Source organism: Solea senegalensis, linkage group LG3 (assembly GCF_019176455.1).
Source record: "Solea senegalensis isolate Sse05_10M linkage group LG3, IFAPA_SoseM_1, whole genome shotgun sequence".
In the NCBI taxonomy this organism is placed as follows: domain Eukaryota; kingdom Metazoa; phylum Chordata; class Actinopteri; order Pleuronectiformes; family Soleidae; genus Solea; species Solea senegalensis.
In genome coordinates this window covers 30,585,402-30,608,522 of record NC_058023.1, presented here as the reverse complement: position 1 = coordinate 30,608,522, position 23,121 = coordinate 30,585,402, and the positions used below count along the sequence as shown (strand labels likewise).

Below are 23,121 nucleotides of genomic sequence, written 5' to 3'. Positions count from 1 at the left end.
AAATGACATGGTTTCACAAGAAGTGGCGGTGTTTTGATGCCATGATAAAGCCCTCGAGCTGACATTTATCCACTGGGTGCTGCTGAAAAAACACCCTGATGAGCATGTAATGCTTTATGAGGAAAGATCTAAAAATACTGTTGCCCTTCCTCATTACAGATTTTGACTACGACATGAACCAATTTACCCTTTTCTCATGATGTTAACATAAAAGTGACTTGTACATATGTTTAAAAGTCAGACACAGTGGTTAGAAGAGCAGTAGACATGTTATTTTGAACTGCATCAGCCACACAGAGGCTCTTATATTCTTATATTCAGGTGAACTATGTAAAGAGGTGAAAACAAAATGAAAATTGCATTTTGAAACAATTAGACTAAAATGTAATGACTCATTACTTTGTGGTCAAATCAAATTATAGATCATTAAATGTAGAACTAAAATGTAGAACAATCAGCCTATTATTAAGCATAATCAAGGAATTATTTTCTTGGAATAGGTCATTTTATTTTTCATGTATTTTTACCATATTGGGATGGAGTTTGTGAGCCTAAAATGCAAAAATAGCCAAGATCCTTAAAAGCTAATGATGAAATGCTGGTGAAGAAGTTTTCACCACGTCACTTTTTATCTCTCACTTCGCAGGTTGATGGTTAACCAGGGGGAGAGGAGGAGAGGAGAAAGGAAAGGGGGAGGCAGAGGGGGGTGAGGAAGACTGTTGGGACGTGGCCTACATCTGCTTCTCCAGTCTCTACAGAGATGGAAGGGGGGAGAGAGAGAGAAAGAGAGATGGAAGGATGTGAGACAGTCAAACAAAAAGATGCGTCAGCAGGATTGACTTGTGGGGATTGGGCCTCCTTTGGCTCTCCATTCCAGCCGTCACTCAGGTAATAAGAAGTGAAAAGCAGAGTGGACGAGGAGATGGGGAGGAGTGTGTGATGATGGGACTGATGGATAGATGTGTCCCTGGGAGAGTCATTGCAGTGCAATATTAGGTGCCCGGCAAATGTCACAGGGATGAGAGGGGGAAAAAGTGGTGAGGACAAGCCTGTCCGATATGTACTTAGCTTGAAAACAACTCAACCATTTGCAAGGTCAGCAAGACATTTTCCGGCAGAAGTGCAAGCCACTTTAAAAGAGTTTTAGAATCATGTGATCCTGCCAGATAGGTTAGGTTAGATTAGGGTTATGATCGTGTCCTTAAAAGAGAAAAAAAAACAACAGTCTTCTACTCTGAGGTGACACTACATAAAAGGCCCCCCAAGTACAACGGTTGACAGCTTGTATTAAATTAAAATGTGTCTTGTTTGTGTCTCTTGTGGCCACACAAGATCAGATCTGGATATAATCAAATTTACAAAGACATCATTTCTGTTCAGGTAAAAAAAAGATTTTTTTAACGACTGTACAAATGTGTTCGCGCGCGTCCTTGTGTGCGTGCACGCGTCCCCGTGTGTCCGCACAAGAGACGGACAAAGAACTTATAGCTCATGTTGATCGGAGCTGATATTGTGGAGGTGGTGACAAATACATCAATGGAAAATCCATGGCTGCTCAGGAATGTGGACAAACACTCCAAACACATATCTGAACTTAGTGAGATGGGGGATGTGATTCTGCTACCCAATGAACGTTGTCCCAGGCGGTGCTGAGGCTTTATAAATCCTTGAAAACAAACCAACTAATAAAAACTAATAAAGCCACATCTGACAAAGACCGCGCCTCATCTGTGGCTTCTATGGGGCAGAACGTAGTTGCGAGTTGGGATAGAGAAGACGGAAACAGTCCTGCAGAGATCAAGGAGTGCATTCAGATTTAACTGGGGGCATCAACAGTGCAGTAATGTAGCAGAGAGAGAGATATCAGGGAGGACACACATAGTTTTGGGGATCTTGATTGGCTGTTCTTTTTCTGACTTTTTCCTTATGTCTTTTCATCCTTCTCCCCCCAAGTCTCCCTGCAAGAAGACACTTTTTGGTTTCTTCTTCAACTCTCTACCTTTCTTTATTGCTGTTTTCCATGCACCCTCCCGAGCTCACTGCCAAATGTTACCCCTCATTTCCCACTGCCCACAACCAAGCGTCTTTTATTGAGGGGGTTCAGAAAGATCTGAGAGCAGCTCACACTGACAACATTAATGTTTTATCCCCTCTCTAGCCTCTTCCCTCCGACTCAGGAAAAAAAAAATACACATGCACAGTTTCTCTTTTGTGCCATCTTTGTGAGTGCATGCAGTTTATCAAATTCATTCTGTAAGCAGATTGCCAAAGCAACACCTTTTATGTTACCCTCGGGCAACCAATGAATTTTTCAGGGTCTTAAAAGTTCAGGGTCTGAAGAGAGCAAACGCAGACAAAAGACAAACTTTGGGGGTATTAGATTTTTTTTCTCCCCCTACATTTCTGAGAAAAACATGCGTACTGAAGGGAAGAGTCATGGGGGACTAGATTTAAAAAATTGAAAGCTGATGCTCTATAGCTAGAAGCGCTTTATGATGTTAAGGCGATGGATTGAACCATATAATATGTCATCTTATAGTGAAAATAAGGTTAGACAGTATTACCGAAATGTATCGAGGAGCCCATCTTACATGATCTGATGTAATTTGTGCTGACAATTTGGAGGGAGTATGCGTTGCACATGATATTAAGGACACTTCTTTCCCCTTGGAGGCCTTAGTCAATAACCTCCAAAGCTAATATTTCTAGTTCTTGGCTGTTGGGGGTCATTCTGTGCAACTGCTACAGCAAACGCCAGCGATTTGGCACTAATTTGACTGGGGAGTGTTTCAAGGTTCCTGTTAAGTATTCCTCCTCATACTTTTGGTGGAGGGATTTTGCTCTTTTCTTTTTATTCAAAGAGGGGGGGGGTTGCAAATGTGAAAATAAGAGGTGTCAGGAGGATATAAGTCATTAGAGGCCTCAAAGTGGCTCTGCTTTTTGCTGCAGTGCTCGCAGAAAATTGGAAATGCTGCAGTAGACATCAAGAGGTGGAAGCCGGGGAAATGGCCGGCACTGATGCAAAATCTTATTCATACGGCATAATGTCTTAAAGTCGTTTGGAAAGTTCCATATATTTCTTCGGCTTTTTACCTGTAGCGTTTAGATTTAATGCAAATTGAGAAAAAATATTACATCCGAGGTCAGAAGAACGGCATTACGGAAAGATTACACAGGGACAGCATCTCCACTGATGGGATACAGCCTATGAAAGTCCTATCAAGAGCTCACCTTGGCAACAAATTGTCTGTCCTTCTGGTCCAAGTTGGCTGTGGGTGCCACATAATCCCTCCAGATACGGACCTTGCGCTCTTTGGCGGATCTGGCCAAGAACAAAAGTCACATCATCATCATCATCATCATTAGGAGTAGTAGTTCTGAACATTAGCTGGACATGAAGACACAAATAGATCAATCTAGTGACAAAACAGCATTCAATTGGCTAGAAAAATATTCATTAAAGTGAGAGATTAGCCAACAATCACGGCGGCAATGACAGAATGAAAGTCACGCCAGAGTCATTATACACCGACCATCTAATTCATCTGCGTGTAGTTGATTTGCTCATTACATCTTTCATCGAATCAGTGATTTCGAGATCCAAATATGACTTTAAACGGGTTTTGACATTTTCCTCTGTTAGCCGAGCATAAGCTCAAGCATGATAAGACTGCTCGCCTGCCACCAATTTAAATGTTAAATGAAATTCTTATTAGAAATGAACAAGAAATCAATTCAAGAGTAGGAATTAAAGAAGCACCGTCCTCCTATTACAAGTCAGTGACCCTTCAAAGTGACGGGTCACTGAAGATTTTCAGAGCCGTTATTTTAAGATAGAAAAAAAAAAATCAGCGTGTTGCTTTGACTTTCTGTGGACAGCCGATGAGTTTGTGCACACCTTTCAGCAGCTCGGAGTTTCTCGGCTCCCTGGGTGTAAACGGCCATGGACCAGTCCACACAGCGGGCAAAGCCTTCCTTAAGCAGGAGTTCTGTAATATTACCATTCTGAGAGCAAAGGGGACAGAAAAAAAGTCATCATTAATGAGACCAAAAAAACAGAACCAGAACAGAGACTGAACGTCGCCCCCTCAGGTCTCACCGGGTGAAGGATGGTGCCCAGGATGATCTGGTTGGGACAGCTTTCCAGGATGATCTGAACGTCTCTCTGCAGAAGTCGGGACTCAGTGAAGAATTTGGCCTCTGCTGCAAACGACTCTGGTGTCTCTGTACCGTCCGCTTCCCGCTTGAATGAGGGACACTGGAGAAAAAATAACAGAGTATTTTGTGCACACACTTGATACGACCCGTTTTTCCCATGTACTACTGCTGTCCTCTTTTTTTACCATCACCTTGATTTACATCCCATCTGTATTCTCTTTTTGAGTGTGGCAAAGCGCCAGGTAGATAAACATAACAGGCACAACGAGTGGAAAGTCCTTTGAACGACGAGGAAAAAGAACACCTTGAAATGGATGCAATATCTTCAAGTGGGAGATGAAAGAGATTAGTTATCTGGAATGATCCATTGGCAAAGCCGGGCTTTGTGAAGGAGACAGATGGGGGAATTTGGTAGAGCGGGTATGACACTGTGTGCTACCCGTGCTCCTCGTCATTTCTGCCATCTCTGGACTATAAAACAGTTTGTCAACAAAAAGGTAAAGCAGCTCAAATGAAAAGTGTAAAAGAACAACGGTTACCTTAACTCCAGACAGCATGACTGTGACCAGGTAATGGTCAGGGAGCAGCAAGGCACGGACAACACTGCCGTCACGCACATGCTCGATGATGGCTGAAAAGATAAGAGCGGAGCGTTCAAGTGTTGAAAGTGGGAGACGAGGAGACTTACAATTAGCCTCAGACTAGTGATTTGTTGTTGTTAGGTACATAAGGCGTCAACGGTGAACGTCAGTATCTGAATTATTGAAATGAATTTCTGAACCACGTTTTCAATTTTCTTCATCCGGAAAAGATTACAGAGCATTTTATTTTATTTTTTCAAGCAATCTCCTGCTCATCGATCTAAAAAAATAAATAAAAATAATAATACCTGTTATCTGCTGACAAGTAAGCAAAAGCAGTAAGTGTTTTTCTCGAGGCTCGCTTTCTGATACTCTCACACAACTGTATACAGGGGGAAAGGGCCTGCAGTGTCCTTCCTCAAGTACTAATATAAACCTGAAACTCAACACTAAGAATCATAAAGCAGAGTCACATCAAATGCCACAAAGTTACTTTTAAAATATAAATCTTTGCTACAACTTTTATTTATTTAACAGTTTGCAATGGTTAATTTACAACCTCATCATTGCAACTGCAAAATCACATTCATTTCAGCCCAGAACAACACAGGTAACTACACGTTTACAGCCAAAGTCAAATGTGAACACCACACTGACACATTTTCACTAGACTATCACTTTAAGGTTGTGGCAGTGTTGTATTAAAACATATCAAAGTTTGAGGCAACGTCAATTGTTTGAGAAATATTCAATGTTAGGCATGACATTGTATTAGTCCCTGAAATCATCTAAATCAAATGTTGCTCTCTGTGTTACAACCACCTAAATTGGTATTCTAGCTGTCACAGCATCTCGCTGCACATTCAAAGTTCTTCAGCTGGATTGCTGCCTCCAATTGCGAAACAACCCTGATGGTCTCTCATAAGAACAAGAAATAAAAGAATGAAGAAAAAAAAAGCCTCCCCTCCGCCACCCCCACCTGCATTTTCCCATTCAATTAAAGGGTAGTGAAATGAGCTGAGCCACTGTTAGCCGCAGTCGTCTGGAAATAAATTGAGTGGCACATTACCCCTCACGAAGGTCAGTGATGAGAGGATGAGGCCCGGCGAAGGGTGATATAATGTGTTCCATTTTATGTCCCTGAATTTTAGAGTGAACAATCTCCAGCCCAAACAGTGACCATCTGTCAGCCTGTAAACGTAGGTTTCAGGTAAAAATACATTTCGTTGCTGCGTTTCTTACCGTTGATAGGTTTCTGGTGCAAAGAGTCGACAAAGTTGCGGGGATTCTCGATGGTGTATTTCATGTCGCGGATGGTGTGTGCGCCACCACCCTCACTCCACATGCCTTTCTTGGACGACTTTGACTGGTCCTCCAATTCACAGAGTCTCGCCTGCTCTGGACTGGTCACACAAGAAAAGGGGAATAAAAGAGAAAACACAAAAAATGTCACAGGGACAACCTGGAGAACACACACACACACACACTCTTATGAGTCAAGTGGACACAGATGGTTCGTCCCCCAGTTCTGAAAGAGGAAAACACTGTTTATGATCACAGCTGCACTGACACCGAGGTAGATCCAGTTAACGCTCATAACCAAAAGTTCTCTAACAAGGTTTCCAAGTGCCATTTAACAACTCACTTGAAACATAACACAGCTAGTACGGCCAGTTAACAAGTCGCAATTAACTTCACACCAGTAAGAGAGGAACACACATGGTGTCTAACAAGCAGAAAGTTTCCCGTCCCGTGTTTGAGTTTAACGTGCCCTGGTAAAACATGACAGGAAGTGTTCCAGTGGGAAATATTCAAATTATTATAAGAGCCACAGCCAAAGTGGAGTCCCTGACTGCAAACTTCAACGTGCACAAGTGTTCCTTAGAAAGACCACACAAGTCCGATTAAAATCAAGCATCTAAACAGCTTAAAAAGATCAATCTAAGCGTTCTGTGATGAAGTTTGAAGGCTCCGACAGATCCTACCAGATTCATGCTGGCACTGAAAACTGAGCAGCCTTATGCTTTTTGAGGGCCTTTCTACAACTTTAATTATTCAGAAATTCAAATGGCCAACATGCTTTTGTTTCTACAACGCAGCAAAGGCTTCCCAATTGATATGGTTCAATGCTTTTTGATTGATTAAGATACGAAAATAGCTCCCTGTGTGGAAGAAGAACTTAGTGTCAAAGCATTTTCAGTCAGCAAATTCTTCCAATCAAAACACTGCTAGAAATCAAAAAGGTTAATGATGGATAAGAGAGTGCAATACTACTGGGAAAAAAAGAAAAACGTCCAATTCAGTTAAATATGAAGACACTGTGGGCTTCATCCTTCATCTGCAAATACTTAAGATACAAAATGTTTGTGCAGTTTAAATGGGTGTAGAAAATACTGCTCCCTTGTGCACTGACTGGAAGGGTTCCACTCCTAGTGAGCAGCAATGCCCAAGCAAACACAGTTCACCTCCAGATGTTTACACCCTTCCACCAGTACTTCTCCAGGGCTGTAGTTTAAAAAAAAAAAAAAAAAGACGCAATGGGTGGTAATAAAGCACAGTTGGTTTCCATGTTAATACGGCTCCCCTCTGCTGTGGTGGGTGGTTTTTACACAAACCAGTCAGTCAAAACACCCTGCCCGTGGTTTTAATCTGTCAAAAACCAAAGTGCAATGGTGTGAAATCTGACTATTTTTCAGGGTCTAACCACCTCAGCGAACAGATTAAGCATTTTTATGGGGAAAGCAGCTTGACTGAGCAACAGACCGAGATACGGGACAGACTGTGGATGATTGATGACTGTGTCTGTTTCGAGCGCCGTTTGACTCAGCACCAAGGACGGCGTTCTCGTGACAGCTCAAGTCAAAGTGAAGCTCAAAACTAAAAACTCATCTATGTGATGTAAAAAAAAAACACATATTAAACCTAACAAACACTGACAGCAGCAATGTACAGGTAGGATACATTCAAAATGCATCATAATATATAACTCATATTTCCACTCCAGCATTTTTAAATTTAAAGTAAGCATTCAATAAAAATGAAATAAAAACCTTTTTTGTTGCACAAGTAAACAATTTAGCCATCTTCGCTGTCACACTAACAGTAGTGAAGTCTGATTGATGAGAGACTTCCTGTGCTTCCCTTTTTGCTCCAATAATCGAATGAAAGCAGCACAGAAACAACTTTGCCTCATCCTGCTCTGGTGCACTGCCGGATAACATCGAACGCGGAACTTTAAATTCATCAATTGGCTGACTGTTTTCCCAAACGGCAGTCAGTTTTTTTTTCCTGCTTTAATCGCACTGTCCAAAAGCAATCATCGACATCATCACCCCCACAATTATAATCACATTACAACTGGTGTGGTAAGCGTAGCCAGTCACGAAGGGGAATTATATTGGAAAGCTTGATCATCAAGAGAAAAGCTGAGGCTTAACACCCTTACTGAGTAATGGGCCTCCTTAAATGATGCCCACTTACACTTAAAGCATCATTTACATTAGTGCTCATTTTGGGCCACTGCACAGGATGTATGAAATGGGTCATTAGTGGCAAAATATTCACATCATCTCTGTGCACGTCGGAGGTTGAAAATGCAGCAGCATGAGTCAAATTGGTTACAATGTGTGTAATGTGCACTTACACCCACTGGGGGGGCTATGCAACACTTATAGAGTCATACAGCACTGGGTGTGTTGGTGTGTTTAAGGGATTGCCGCTTAAGGGCAATGTGGCAGAAAAGGGTTTCAGAGGGACATTTCCATAGCAGCGGGGTAATACTGCCACCATCTGGGACACTGGGGCTTTAACTCCATTCTAGCCAGTCTACCAGCTGATGCCTCCTCTATATCTTGCCGCGGTGCTGTATGGCTGTAAGCTTCAGCAGGCAGAGGATTACATCACATTGCTGACAATGACTTCCTCCTCCTCGCACTGTGAAACCCAGGAAAGGATTGCAAACAAAATAGCTCCAAACTGCACAATTGGAGGGAAAGTAGTTCATATAAGTGTGTTGTACCGCATTAGATTTGAGAGAAGTCAGTCCAACAAGTTCTATTATGGCTCACTAATAAGCCTCATTATATATACATAGCACATGTTGGATATTTTGCCGGATAAATGAAGGTTAAATAAAAAAAAATATCATCATCGCAAGCATCTTACTTGTTCCCTCTGATTCCTTCCCTGCGGACGGTGGCGAGGCCCTCGTTTACCAAAGACTCAGCGATGTTCTCGCCTGTTGTGTCTAAAAAAACAAAACACAAAACTCAACTCTCATCGTTTTTTATCATTGTGTGGCAACAACTATACAGCAGGACAGGTCAGCTGATTTGATGAGACATGTGCTAATCAGACATTATTTTCATGCAGGTATGTTTGTGTAGTTCCCTGACACGACTCCCTGTCACTTATTCTTACTCACTGAACCTTATAAAAGGGGCTACATGTAAGATACGCAACTAGAGTTTAAAAGAACTGCAATCCAAATGAAAAATACTGGAGAGCATTATCCCCCCTCCACCCCTCCCTCTCCTCCTCAGAGACTTCAGGTTGTCAGATTTAATCCCACACAAACAGAAAAACAGATCTGCAAGGAGCCACACTTGAAGTTTATTCACACTTTAATAGCATTTACATAAACAGAAGTTGCAGGGTGTAAGTTAAATTTAAAAGTGTGAATAAACTGACTGAGAGATGGCCATCAGTGAAGTCAGTAGAGCTGAAACAATTACTCGAATAATCGATTATTAATCGATTACTAAATGAATTACTACAACTATTTGGATGAATTGTTTTGAGGGTTAGGAAAATAACCATTAGTTGCAGCCCGAGAAGCCAGAATATCAACTTCACCTCTGATGACATCTTTATTTAGAGAAGGGTACTTCTAATGCTATATAAGCACATACATTACATACATACATACAGGACAAAGGAACTTTTATCCAAATCCATGATGCATGTGGACAGTGTTCAGATTAAGTGAGTGAGTTTGAGCGATTGTAGACTCACCTCTTCCCAGGTAGACTATGCCGTACTCCCTGCCCAAAGCAGTCTTGATCTCCACAGTGAAGCACACTTCTTTGCCGATTAGTTTCTTTCGCAGGAACTCTCTGGCTTGAAAGGCCCACGGCTGCAATACAGACGGAAATAATCAGGTATATGTCCATAGAGAGCTCTCATTGTAATTTAATAATGCATTTTGACACGTGTGTAGAAACAGCACTAAACAACTTGCTCAGAAATATTGCCATAAAAAACAGCTGTTTGTATATTTCTACATATTTTAGTGTGACAACAGATGTTGGGCCGCGCTGCATGTAAAGTTTGTTTTTTGCTTATTCACAGCCAAACACACTTATCAGTTGAGTAAACTGTACCGATGTGGACATAGTACCCACTAAATATGATAACTAACAGTGCGATGATCATGTTAGGAAACACTGCAGTGCTCATTTATTATAAAAGTAACTTAGCCACAGCAAACTCTCTGCTGATTTTAATGGATTTGTCTTGGTTTTTCATCTGATAAAATAAAGCCTAACTGGAAACTGTATTAAAAAAACAACTTACAGTTAAAAGAGCAGATTGTAACATTTGACTGCCGTGAATAAACTGATAGACATCTAAATTACAACAGCATTATCTTAAAGTCTTTAATTCAACTCAGAATTGTTTTAACATGCTTATCTCTCAGCTACACCACAAACAGACACGGCCTAAATATCAATTAGTAGATACGTGTGAAACTACTCAATCAAAAGGAGGATAGACAGGTTACTAGGGTTGCAACTAATGATTAATTTAATAATCAACAAATCTGTCAATTATTTTCTCAATTAATCATTTGGGCCATAAAATGTCAGACAATGTTGAAAATTTTTGATTGGCATTTCCCAACTCCAGAAATGATAATGTTCTCAAATGTGTCATTTTGCCCACAAAACATTTGTTTTCTATGTTTCATGGAGCAAAGAAACCAGAAAATATTCACATTTAAGAAGCTGAAATACTTGATACCTTGTTAAATTATATTCTTTTAAAAAGCCCACTAAAATCAATTATCAAAATAGTTTGCAATTCATTTAGTAAACAATTAATCTATTTGTCATTGCGGCCCTACAAGTCATGGGACCAAAGCTCAAAAGTAAAGTCCTCATCCCACAGTGAAAAAACCAATAGTTCAATAACACATTGGGGCATCGCAGTGTTTACAGCAGGACTACTTAGCAGGACCTTGTTCTGCCTTTGCCAAACACACATAAATAAACCAACACAAACACAATGGGACTCACCTCATCAGGGGTGTCCTTGGTATCAGGCTGGCTCTGAGCAGCTCGGCGTGCCATTGCCCCAGCTCGGATATTACTAAGATTGATCTGACGCTCCGGGGGCGGGCCACCTCTAGGCTGGCCCCGCACAATGATAGCACAGCCCGACAAGACCTGGGGGGAGAGAGAGAGAGAGAGAGGTCAACAAAAACTTTCAATTGGAGAACACAGGGTAACAGTATTTACAATGGCCTTTGTTTCAGTCAATAAATAAACAAATATTTTATCTGATAAGCACTGAAGTCCAGTCATCCTGAACTGATCCGAAACTGGTTTAATATCAACACTGGTTGACTTTTGCACAATACTGCAAGTACGCAAATAAAGAAATCACTAATTCGAGCAGGGACTTACATCTGATGTTTTGTGCCAGTGTGACGATGAGTGGACACAGATTAACAAAAACATTTGTTTTTATTGTCAAACTCTTCCAGGATGTAACAGGACAACTGCATGACTAATCTCGCTGCACAGATAGAAAGCAACTTCAACTCCATGTTGTCATGGTGACAGCATGTCATTCAAATGCAGGGAGAAATCTCGGCATCTGATAACGTAGCTAAATACAAAACAAAGATAACCTACTCTTGGCTTTGACAACCGTGGCATTTACACGAATCTGAGCAAACACCTTTTATCTGTGGACTCTCCAGTGTGTCTGCAGGGAGAATCATCGGGGCTGTTGATCTAAGATTTGCACAAGATAAACTCTTACATCAGATCACCACTGTAACCCGCTCACACAGATCTTCCAAAGTATAGGCCAAGAAGAAGAGATTGCTGCTGTCATGTTTTTTAAAGCACAACCAGCCTTAGAAAAGGAGGCAAAGGGGGCTGTGTTTATAAAAATGAACACGCTTTATTTAAAATGTAGCACAAGACTTTCCCCGACTCCTGACTGACCCTCTTTCAAATGGTAAGGAGGTATATTACTAAAGCATGCATGCTGTGGGAAAATAGTTCCAGTGCAAAATGTTAAAAAAAAGAGCCTGACGATTTCATTTGAAGTTAACTTCTTAGCAAAACCATAATAATCTTACTGCTATGACTGGGGTGCACTCACAAAAGCGTTGCTTCTTCTGGTAATAAAAAACTTATGAGTATTAGCTTACAATATACATTCTTTTTACAGGGATGACACGAATGCTTAACTGTTTGCAGCAGATACTAATGTTCTAAAAACAGCACTTATTCAAATGCCTAAGTTTAAATCAAACCAATTCTATTTGAAAAGCCCAAAATCACAATTCAGGAACACAAATCAGTAAATGCATCAGCACAGCTGTCTATACAACAACTTTGTTATATAAAAGAGGCAAAAGATTTTACTGCACTAAGACAAAGATTGGTAGGAATTCAAAGTTATGATGTCATCAGTATCTGACATCCTGTCCTCAGACCCATGGTCCACACAGAAAGTCAGTTTGAGAATTGAATAATAAAATATTTTTCATATTTGACCCATATTTAGCCTTTAAAAAAAGTCTAAAAATGCTCACAAAATAACATGTGATATGGATACTGAGGGGGAAGCTGCAAGTTTACTCATTTCCCCCTAATCAAATACTCTTAAGGGCTCCAGAGGACACCTTAACTATGCAACCTTAACTATGCAACTAAGCAAAGGTATGCAGTACAATATGACTTTCTGTTAACATAATCTGGATGAGAAAAACAAAACGTCAACTCCTTTAGGTCACTGGCCAAGTATACATGAAAGAGGGTAGAGTAACATGAATAGAGAATACACACACACACACACAACCATAATGAATGGAAGATTATAGGGGGGCAACAGGGTTGTAGCTACGTGTCATTTTCTCGTGGTCGGTCGTGCCCACCACACAGTAAACGCTCAGACTGACACTTTTGACTTTGACCAGCTTCTACACTGCCGAGTTAAAATACATTTCCAGAAGCTAAAATAAAAAATAAATGCTTTCATCGCTGAGATATAACACTGTGGGACAAATTGAAATGTCGTTAGCTTCCACGCTAAGTTACTAAGTGTAAACTTGTTAGTAGTAAATAGAGATGAATGAAGTCACTCTGGACGAACGTTGCCAGCTCCGAAAAGCAGGGGAACACGTGTGCGAACTTTGCCCATTTCAGTTTACACTTGCTGGACATTAAATGTTAATTAGGTAGCAGCCGTTAGCTGGGAAACTAAACATCTGTTGACATGAGTGCCAACGAGCTACTCAGTGGCATTAGTGTCCAGTCAACTTCGCAATTCTACCATGGTAGTCTTGTGCCACTCCGTACAATTGACCTTTAAAACGTGCTATGGAACTCTCACTTTATTAGACAAATAAGTGTCAAGATAGCAAACATGTGCTAATGTCAGTGGGGCTTAGCTCAGTAGCTGGCTAGCAACAACGTTAGCCGGCATGCTGCCGCAGCCAGGTGCTGTTAATGTCACTGACAGCCAATTAAAGCATATTGCCAGCACGTGTCTTCAACAGAGAATGGCGTTTTTTAATATTCCAGTCACGTAAATTAAGTTGTGTGCCAACCGACAAGTTAGTCTTAGCCCCCTGTTAGCCTGTGGCTAACTAGCTGCATTGCCTGCACTCACGGAGGGAGCTCACACTTTCAAATCTCTTACCATTTTCACTATTCCTCTTTGCAGAGAAACAGACGGCGCGGGAGCTGCCTGAACTGGAGCCGAAACAGATGCCATGTCCACCGGTTGTAAGAGGTAACGCCGTGAGAGGGGGTGTCCAGGTGAGGGAGCTGGGACACTGAAGAGTGAGTGACTGTTCTACTGAAAGCCAAGAGAAAAAGGGCTGAGCACCGATCAACACACACGTTATACCGGAAACACACTTTGCCATGCATACACACACGTCAAACCGTTCCGGGTCTGGGAAGAACAATGAATGGAAGTAAACGGAGCCGCTTCACGACCGCGTAAGCAAATTGAAATAAACACTTCCGGGGCAAGAGGTGCGACACGTCAGCATAGTGTTAACCCAACGTATGCTGCGTTCACTGTCTGTCGGAAATATTAAGGTGGGCCATGAATTGGGAAGTTTCAGAATTGGTCTTTGAAAATAGAGTATTTAAAGATTGTTTTTCAGCGCCAAAGTATTTTTGTGAAATATTTCAATTAACACAGTGATACATTACAAAAAATAATCGGTGTTAGTTAATTTGGCATTGTTTATTTTCCAAAATGTTAACAGATGTGACCAAACTGCTTTTTGTTTTTCAATTTTTACTCTAATTTTAAAATGCACTGTTATTTTTGAATTATTTTAATGTGCTTTTAGGTTTTAGGTCTTGTTCTTAGTGTAATCAATGTTGTATTGTTGTCTATAATTGGTGCGCCAAAGACAATTTTGCACCTTTATGGACAGTAAAGATGTATTCTAAAAAAAAAAAAAAACAACAATGTTTTACAAATTAAATATTGTTTATATTAAATTGCAACCATGTTTTTATTTTCTCTGTGTGTAGACACAATTACCTCATATTTTGTGCATATTATTATGTGATATGTTATAATGCTGTTAAATTCACTGACGTTTCTGGCCTTTTTAACTGAATGAAGCCGCTGTCGGTGACAGATGATGTCACATCAGTGACACACAGCAAGTGCAGTTTGAAATAAATCGAGAACGGTTAGAGTCTGTGGCGCTTCACAGTTGACAGAGACTTTGTTTTATGCCCAATCAAAATGTGCACTAATGACATCGGTGACATCATGACAGGGTTGAGTTGTAACCATGGTTGCCACAGTGACAGAAGAAAGATTCTAGGGTTTGTCTGTTCCACATCAAACTTGACAGCTGTAATGCTGAGGACTGTACAATGTACAGTGTCAAATGTCCATTTTTTCACACCCCTATAAAGCCATAGTTCTCAAACTGTGGTGGTACATGATCTTCTTCGGTTGATAAAATCAGAAATACTGTTCTACTGTATTTACCAGGATCTGTGGTATGTGTGTAGGAAATGACACAAATAACAACAAAACAAAAATTAAATTATAATACTAATTAGAGTCACCTCATCTCTCTCTCCAGTGTCTGAAGTATATGTGAGGAAGAGGATAATGATGAGCGAGCAAGTCATCTTATTGGGAATAAATCTGCCACCATAGCTATATACATATATATACATTTCTGTTTTGTATGCTGACTCCCATGAGTGACCGTGTGAGTGGGAAGCAGGGAACTAGTATAAGAGAAAATTTATAGCCTGGGGACCTTCTCTCAATATTTGCAATACCTTGTAATGTTGTTGTGACTCAGACAGTAATCCCCGAAGGGAGTAAATCGTAATAATTGTGTTATGAGGTTTGTGTGTGTGTGTGTGTGAGAGAGAGAGACTGGACAAACATAATGACATTTTTTTAGAAATTGGAAATTCCCCCTTTCATATTGAGTAGGTCTGCTATTGTATTTATTTAAAAGTGCATTTATTAACCTGCAATCCACAAAATGCATAGACTGCGCTGGTCAAAGTGTATGTTACATATACTGTACATGCAGTACATGCAACATACAGTTTCACTATTTGAATATGAGGAGATATCGCCCTCTGGGTGTCATACCACGTCACAGCTGTGGAATTCTGAGAATTCAGAGTGATTGTGAGGGGCATTTCAATTAACACTACATTAATTAACATATGTAATATACATAAAAAATGCTTTATTCATCCCAATAAAAAATGAGCTAAGGAGCTAGGAGAGAAGCCGCCATCCATGGCGATGTGGCACGAGTGGTAAAGAAGGAAAAGACGTAAAATGAAAAACAATAGATTGATGAAGATAAGAATTACTTGTTTTGGGGGTTTTGTTTGTTTGTTTTTTTTACTTTTTTCGTCATTGCGTCTTTTTACGTCTTTTTACATCTCCGAATGGAGTATCCGATGACTGATTTACGCAAAAGCTGCATGTAAATGATAAATAAAACCTCTTAAAAGTAAAGTATGGGATCCTGGCAACATAAAACCACTACCTGTAAAATAATATGTCAACATTTTTGTTTTTCTCGTTTAAAAGGCTCGCGTCGTCAGTTCAAGGCGATTGGTGGATATTATTAACTATAATGTAATCGCATACACTTTAGATAATTATCCACACATTATTATTTTAAGTGCAATTAGAGTCGAATTCTAACAGCAGGTCACGCACGTGTGTGAGTTTCACTAAAGCGTTTACACACAGTTAAAAGTAAGTGACAAGTTCGAAGAGAAGACTGACGTCGGTGCGTTTGTCCATGACCACAGCAGTGGAAGATCTTTGTGTGGGAAAGACAAACTCGTCTCCAATCACAGAAAACAAAAAACACCAACCGAAGTAAAAAAAAAAACGCAGATACAATATAAATATCACCGCTGCCTTTGCAGTAAGCTGCAAAACAACAGACCATGGTGGCAGCTCCGTTGCGCACACGGCACCTCGGTTTGTGCGCTTTGGAGAGGTTTTGGTAACCTTTTACGCGGCCGGTTAGTTCTAAATTAAAACGTTTCAGGACACAGTGAAGCACAAATGCGTGTCATTTACACACAGGACAAACCCACACGGCGAGTAATTTACGTTGTAAACGCGTTCTTTGGCACAATCTAAGCCCTTTAATTCCCGCTCCTTGCTTTGGCGAGCACACATGAACATTTACGCACCACGAGTATGTTGTATACCGCGTTGACAACCCCGGCCAAAGTATTTTAATCAGAGTAGTTTGACACACACTGTACATGCAATAAATACTTTAAATCAACCATCACTATAAAGTCTACACTAATAAGTAGAAAGGTTCGCTTTATTTGTCCTTTTTCTCCGTTGGCAAGGAGATGATGGTGTCCAAAAATGACTGCCCTCTATCTAACCTGGCTGATTGTACACACAGAGTATTATTGTCCTTTAACTCGTGGTTAATGTATAATTTGGACCATATGGCATTTTAAAATGTGAGCCTTTATTTCGGTGGCACTTCGATCTGTGTGGACCCAACTAATGATATTCAATTAGTCATTAAACAGACCAAAGGACGAGGCCTTGCGTGGGTTTTCACATAGGCTAATATTTGCTCGTCAAATATTTCCCTTTGAAACGTTTACAACGCATTTTTATCTGCTGGCTGCACAAGGAACATCTGTGAGGGTTATTTTAGCCTCCCTCTTATGGACACACCAGCTCCACCAATTGGCCCTTTCCTTGCGCCCATGCACGAGTCTATTTGTTCACGTTTTGAAAGAAAATGTAATAAAGAGAGAGCGCGTGATGGATTTATGATTTATCAAAAGCACTTTACCATATGGCAGTCGTCATTGGAGCAGATTTCCAAATGTTTGCTTTATGAAAGGGGACCAGAGAGCCTTTTTAATCGGAGCCACTTAACCTGGGAAAAGATGCTCAGGTCACGTGACCACGAGGCCCCCCTCAAGCATACCGGTGTTGACTATAATTTCCAATCTTAGTGCACCACTGAATGTTTAACATGATGCAGCACGACAACACGCAGCGAAGCAGAAACTTTACGGGAAAAAAAAAGTTAGTCTGACTGAGAGACTGTGCCTGCGCAAAGATGAGCAGCCAAAACTTCCATGGAATATGGCAACAAAACACAGAGAATGTTTGATATTAAAACACAATCTGTGTGAATGGACGTGTGTTGTAGAGGAAATGTGTCAAATCTGATCAAATCCACATTATTTTGTTATTTTATTTCATTCTTTATGAGCATAACATTCATCTATCTATCTATCTATCTATTGGGATAAATCATAACAATCTGTGGAGGATGAATTTCATAAATCATGAGTTTCTCTCGTGCTTAAATCAAAAAGACTTCCTGGAAATCCTGGAAAAAAAATAACAAAAAAAACACACTTTTTTTCTTTCATTTTAAAGAAAATGACTGACTCTTGTACTTTAGGCTCACGATGCCCGCATGCACTCTCAGGTGATGTTGACATTCGTGGACGCAGACCACAGATCGCGTCACGTTGAGGTGAGCAGACCTATAAATACCTGCTGAAGGCTGCGAGTCCTGCCATTGTCACGCTCCACAGGCGCGTGGACTTTCTGTGGGGACAGACTTCTTCTCCTGGAGCAGATCAACGTTTCACAATCTTTCCATCCCAAACAAATCATTTTTTAAAGACTGGAAACCAGGGCGACGATGTGTGGAACAAACGCTGATCTGGAAAACAAAGGTACATTTATTTATTTTAATGTATTTATTACATTTATATTAACTTAAAAACCGACTTTGCCACATGTTAGTTGTGGAGTAAAAGCTGTTCTTATGCACGCGAGACACATTTTAACTGTAGAGATCATGTTATGGCAAAGGTGGTGGACGCGTGAACCAGCTGGGCGGCACGTTTCTCAACGGCAGACCTTTACCTGAGTCCAAGAGGAGGAAGATGATTGAGCTGGCCTCAGAGGGAGTCAGACCCAGTCAGATATCCAGGATACTTCGGGTACGCATGAAATCACACGTATAAAGTTGTAATGCCGGATCAGTTTCAGTGGATTAAACAACAACAACATTGCAGGTGTCTAATGGGTGCGTCAGTAAGATCCTGAGCCGTTACCGGCGCACTGGACTCCTGGAGCCCAAGACCATTGGAGGGAGTCGACCTCGACTCCTCACTCCTGGCGTCATCTCCACCATAATCCAGTACAAGAGGGAAAACCCAACTATTTTCGCGTGGGAGATCAGAAAGCGGCTGACGGCCGCGCGCTTATGCAAAGTCTCCAAAGTTCCAAGCGTAAGTGACAAATCATAAAAACCACAAACTGTCATGTTTTCTGTACCGGACCTGATCACATGATAAATGATGCACATACTGTAGTCTACGTGTATGCACAAACATGGCACCATGTGTTCCACAAGGTGTCCTCTATAAACCGGATTTTAAGGAAAATTCACCTGGACCACGGACCCATGTGCATGGAGATCAACGCGCACATCAGCACAGAACACGGTGAGTCTATCTATCTATCTATCTATCTATCTATCTATCTATCTATCTATCTATCTATCTATCTATCTATCTATTAGTTATCTAAAAGTTATACATATAATATCTTGTGTGTGTGTGTGATGGACAGATTCTGAATCTTTGATGCTAGAGGAAGTGACTCACACAGAGACCCAGCGCAGCGATGACCCATCGCCCAAAGGCGGCCAGCAACGAAACCGCACCACCTTCAGCCCAGACCAGAGCCGAGCACTCGAGCAAGGTGACTTCAGATTGTCCACGCATGTGACCGTCAAACGTTTTCCCACTCCGTGAATAAAGAAATATTCGTCCCTCTCTTCCTCACAATCAGAATTTTGTCACAGCCAGTATGCAGACATGTACCTGAGAGAGAAACTGTCTGCCAGGATCAATCTTCCAGAGGAAACTATTAAGGTTATTATTCTTTATTATTATATATGATATATTATTCAGCAAAACTTGATATAAACTGTCTGTTTCTCAAAGGTCTGGTTCTCCAACAGACGAGCTAAGTGGAGGAGGGAAACTAAACTGAGTGGACCACAGGGTAAGTTGGAGTGAAGGCCTCGAGACAGAGAGAGAGTGTGTGACTCTGTTAGTCATAAATCTGCAGCATCGCCACTGTTTGATGAAGTCCATTTCTCCTTGACAGCGTCAGACGTTCAGAAGCAACGGGATTTGGTTCCAGTGAATCACACGGAGCTGCACAGATTCACATCAGAGCAGGTACAACGAGAGTGAGAGGAACTTTAAAGCCCTGCAGCCTCAGGGTCTTTCATGAGCTCACAAGTTAGAATATGACAGATATACCTATCATTTATTAGTAGGTATTTTTCTGATGGTTTCTCAGCAATTACAAAAAAGCTGCTATAAGTAAAAATAGACATGAGCTGAGCTTCTGCAGTGAGTGACAGTGACGCTGCTGTGAGGAAGACTTATCTTCTCCTTCTGCTGCTTCGTGACACAAACACAGACTCAGGATTATGAAGGTTAGGAGGAAATTCCATCTCGTTGTTGTTGTTTTGTCTTCTTCTAATAGTAATTTGTGGTAGGCAGTGTAAAGGCCCCGGAAAAGCTTCTTCAGCACAGTAGTTCAAAAGCTCCCCATCGCCACTCAAAGTCCTTCTTCTTCTGAAACGTATAGACTAAGTTACTTGAAGAATTGCCAAAGCCTCTGATGATTCTTCTCAATTTTGAGAATTGATTTTACAGAATAACACGAAAGCCCCCAGGTTAAGTCCGATCAATCAACAGCTGTTGTCATTCTCCTTTAAATGATGTAAATGAAACACCTGACCTGATTTGGCTAATTTGACAGCGGTTCAAAAGTAATGGACATGTGTTTATATTTAAAAGTTACACACTACAGTTTGAAATTTTGTTGGAACTTTGAAATGTATTTTTTGTTCACGTAATAAATGGGATTACAGTGATCAAATCAAATATGTGCCATAAAACCTGGCTTTAGTTTCTCCCATATGGCAGAAACAATATATATTAATGGTTTTTGTTTTTGTTGGTTTGAAGGCAACAGGAGTGTCTAAAGTCTACTGTCACAACTCCAGCGCCTTATCCTCCTACAGCACAGGTGCCCTGAAACTGCAAAACAGCCACATTTCCCCCACAGAAACAGGTAAAAAGTCAGTTTAATCAAACCAGTGTATTCAACTAAAAGTATATAAATACCTAGATCCTAAAAGTTTGTTTTAATTTGTTTTGTTTTGTTTTGTATAGTGGCTATACATATTAGCTTGTTTTGGCATAAGAGAAATAAAGAGTGAGTGAGGATTAAAAGGAGAGATAGAGATAGAGCTTGGTAGCTAAAAGGAAAGCATGCTAGCTAAAAGATAGATAGATAGACAGACAGACAGACAGACAGATAGCAAGCTTGCTAACTAAAATGACAGCTTGCTAGCTAAAAGATATATATATAGAGAGAGAGCTTGGTAGCTAAAAGGAAAGCGTGCTAGCTAAAAGATAGATAGATAGATAGATAGAGAGCTTGCTAGCTAAAATGACAGTTTGCTAGCTGAAAGATAAATAGATATATAGAGAGCTTGCTAGCTAAAACGAAAGCTTGCTAGCTAAGATAGATAGTACATTTTATTTTGTCAGCACTGGTAATTGTTAAAAGTTTGCATTTAATTAAAAATAATTCATGTGAGATTTGTAACACTTTTTTTTTTTACTTTAATTAGAGTACATATTTAGACCAGTACCTTTACTTGTACCTGTACTTAAGTAAAATTATATCAAATTAGTGGTACTTTTAATTGAGTAGAATATTTGCACTTTCTTTCTTTACACCACTGCCTGCTGCTAAATTTTACACAATGTACCTTCAAAAGAACGAATAATGCTGAATGAGAGTTTGAGCAAGTTTAAATATTTTATAAGATGTGAACAAATGAAGTGATTTCATTCTCGTAATCTGCAGGAATCAGAGGTTCTGGACGTCTGGCCTCCGTCTCGATGCCCCCTTCATTCTTCCAGCAGCCAAATAACATGTCGACCCCGAGCACAGACGCGGCTTCACTGGCTCTCCACACAGACAGACACACTTTCCCACTGGTTCACCATCTCACTGACACCAGGACGTCCCTCCCTCTGAGGACAGAACGGACTCCATGCTGGAATCAGCAGGGGATTTCTTTGGCGTGGAGCCACTTCCACAAAGATCAGAGGTTCGTGTTCAACCAGCAGCACTGGGACGTCAGTACACACTAGTGCGTCTGGACTAAATGTATGACCAAAGTCGTCCAGCAGAGGGCAACAAGTGACTGAAGTTTCTATATTTTACCCAACACACACCACTTTTCTTTGAATCTGTGCTCTTGAAATGTCATCAGTAAGAGGAAGTGCATCCAATTTATTTTTTGTTTTAATCTATAACTAGTCTCATCTACCAACATAAAGTATTCAGAATTAACACAAGACTCACAGTTACTGCACTTTTTATACTGTGTAAGACATGAAATGCTCAATAAAGCTTTTGTTGTTTCACTGATTTGACATGTTATGCACCAAGGTGTTGATGAAGCTAATTCATTCAGGCTTGTTATTTAAAGAGCTTCATGAGATAATGAAAAGACAGTGAGTTTAAAACGAAAAGAAAAGTGCTTGACACTAAGTGACACGGGCACAAGGATACAAATGACTGAAGATGAATAAGCAACTATATGAAACTAATAAAAAAACACAGTCTTACAACATGATTTTCAAGAGTGTTGGGCCTCAATCTCCTTTTACTACATTCTGAGAGTTCCATCGATTAAATCCTGGATGGGCAGACACATACCAGGATAACAAGACTCAAATATAATTCATTCATCATGTCTACCACTTGATCCTCCACAGGAGGGTTGCTGGAGCCAATCCCACCTGACATATGGGGTGAAAACCGGGGTTCACCAGTCCCATCGCAGGGCCAACATATATAGAGACAAACAACCATTCACTCTCACATGTCTCAATGTCCAAAAACAGGCCACAAATGTCCAACTCTCTCCTCTTTGGTGACAAAAGCAAACTCCATGGCCAGGCAAAGGCAAGAGTGCGAACCACTACACCAACCGTCAAATCAAGAGTTACTGAGGGTGTTGCAGCTGATTATTCCTCACCTCTCCCTTACCCTTCAGGTGTTTTTTAGATGTTCAGTTTTGTCCTCCTGTGGGCTTCTGTGAAACCATGGTGGTCCAAAATGGCAGCATGTCTGGAGTCAATACAAACAACTATTAATAACAATAACAATAACAATAACAAAGCAGTTAGCAGATCATAGAGGAGACATTCACTCATAATATTGTGGATACTTGAGCAGAACTTCATCTGGATTCTCTGCAGCACAGAATATGTGGTCAGTGATACAATATGATTGCGACATAAATCATAGCTCCATGGCTCATTTAAGGTTACCACTATAATAATATATGGATGTTATGTCTTTTATAGTCTTGGACTTGCTGTTGGTTTAAGTGCAGAGGGTGGTTCGGGCGCGCCTCCAACATTTCTGTACAGCGGCGGCCGGTGGGAAAATCTATAAAAGTCTAACTTCAAAAAAGGCCCAAACGCGATCTGATCCGTGT

The 23,121-nt window shown here is 40.7% G+C and overlaps 2 protein-coding genes across 3 annotated transcripts in view; one reads left to right on the top strand and one right to left on the bottom strand.

The window, feature by feature from the left end:
- snd1 (staphylococcal nuclease and tudor domain containing 1) overlaps positions 1 to 13,904 on the bottom strand; it is a 166,751-nt gene extending 152,847 nt beyond the window's left edge. Inside the window, exons 1-9 of one of the 2 annotated variants that reach the window (XM_044022843.1) lie at positions 13,680 to 13,904; positions 11,036 to 11,185; positions 9,753 to 9,873; positions 8,904 to 8,985; positions 5,982 to 6,142; positions 4,698 to 4,789; positions 4,100 to 4,258; positions 3,899 to 4,005; positions 3,232 to 3,322 (exon numbers count right to left, since the gene is read on the bottom strand). In XM_044022843.1, coding sequence (XP_043878778.1) covers positions 3,232 to 3,322; positions 3,899 to 4,005; positions 4,100 to 4,258; positions 4,698 to 4,789; positions 5,982 to 6,142; positions 8,904 to 8,985; positions 9,753 to 9,873; positions 11,036 to 11,185; positions 13,680 to 13,754 — 1,038 coding nt within the window. In that variant the 5' untranslated portion in view covers positions 13,755 to 13,904. The remainder of the gene's footprint in view (positions 1 to 3,231; positions 3,323 to 3,898; positions 4,006 to 4,099; positions 4,259 to 4,697; positions 4,790 to 5,981; positions 6,143 to 8,903; positions 8,986 to 9,752; positions 9,874 to 11,035; positions 11,186 to 13,679) is intronic. The other variant, XM_044022842.1, reaches the window with a different exon arrangement.
- Positions 13,905 to 18,093: 4,189 nt separating this feature from the next.
- pax4 (paired box 4) lies at positions 18,094 to 22,220 on the top strand. The gene is made up of 10 exons (XM_044022283.1): positions 18,094 to 18,241; positions 18,381 to 18,511; positions 18,587 to 18,802; positions 18,928 to 19,018; positions 19,146 to 19,277; positions 19,368 to 19,450; positions 19,523 to 19,583; positions 19,689 to 19,762; positions 20,564 to 20,669; positions 21,474 to 22,220. The coding sequence occupies exons 1-10, from the start codon at positions 18,208 to 18,210 to the stop codon at positions 21,761 to 21,763; spliced, it is 1,218 nt and encodes a 405-aa protein (XP_043878218.1). The 5' UTR covers positions 18,094 to 18,207; the 3' UTR covers positions 21,764 to 22,220.
- The last annotated feature ends 901 nt before the right edge of the window (positions 22,221 to 23,121 follow it).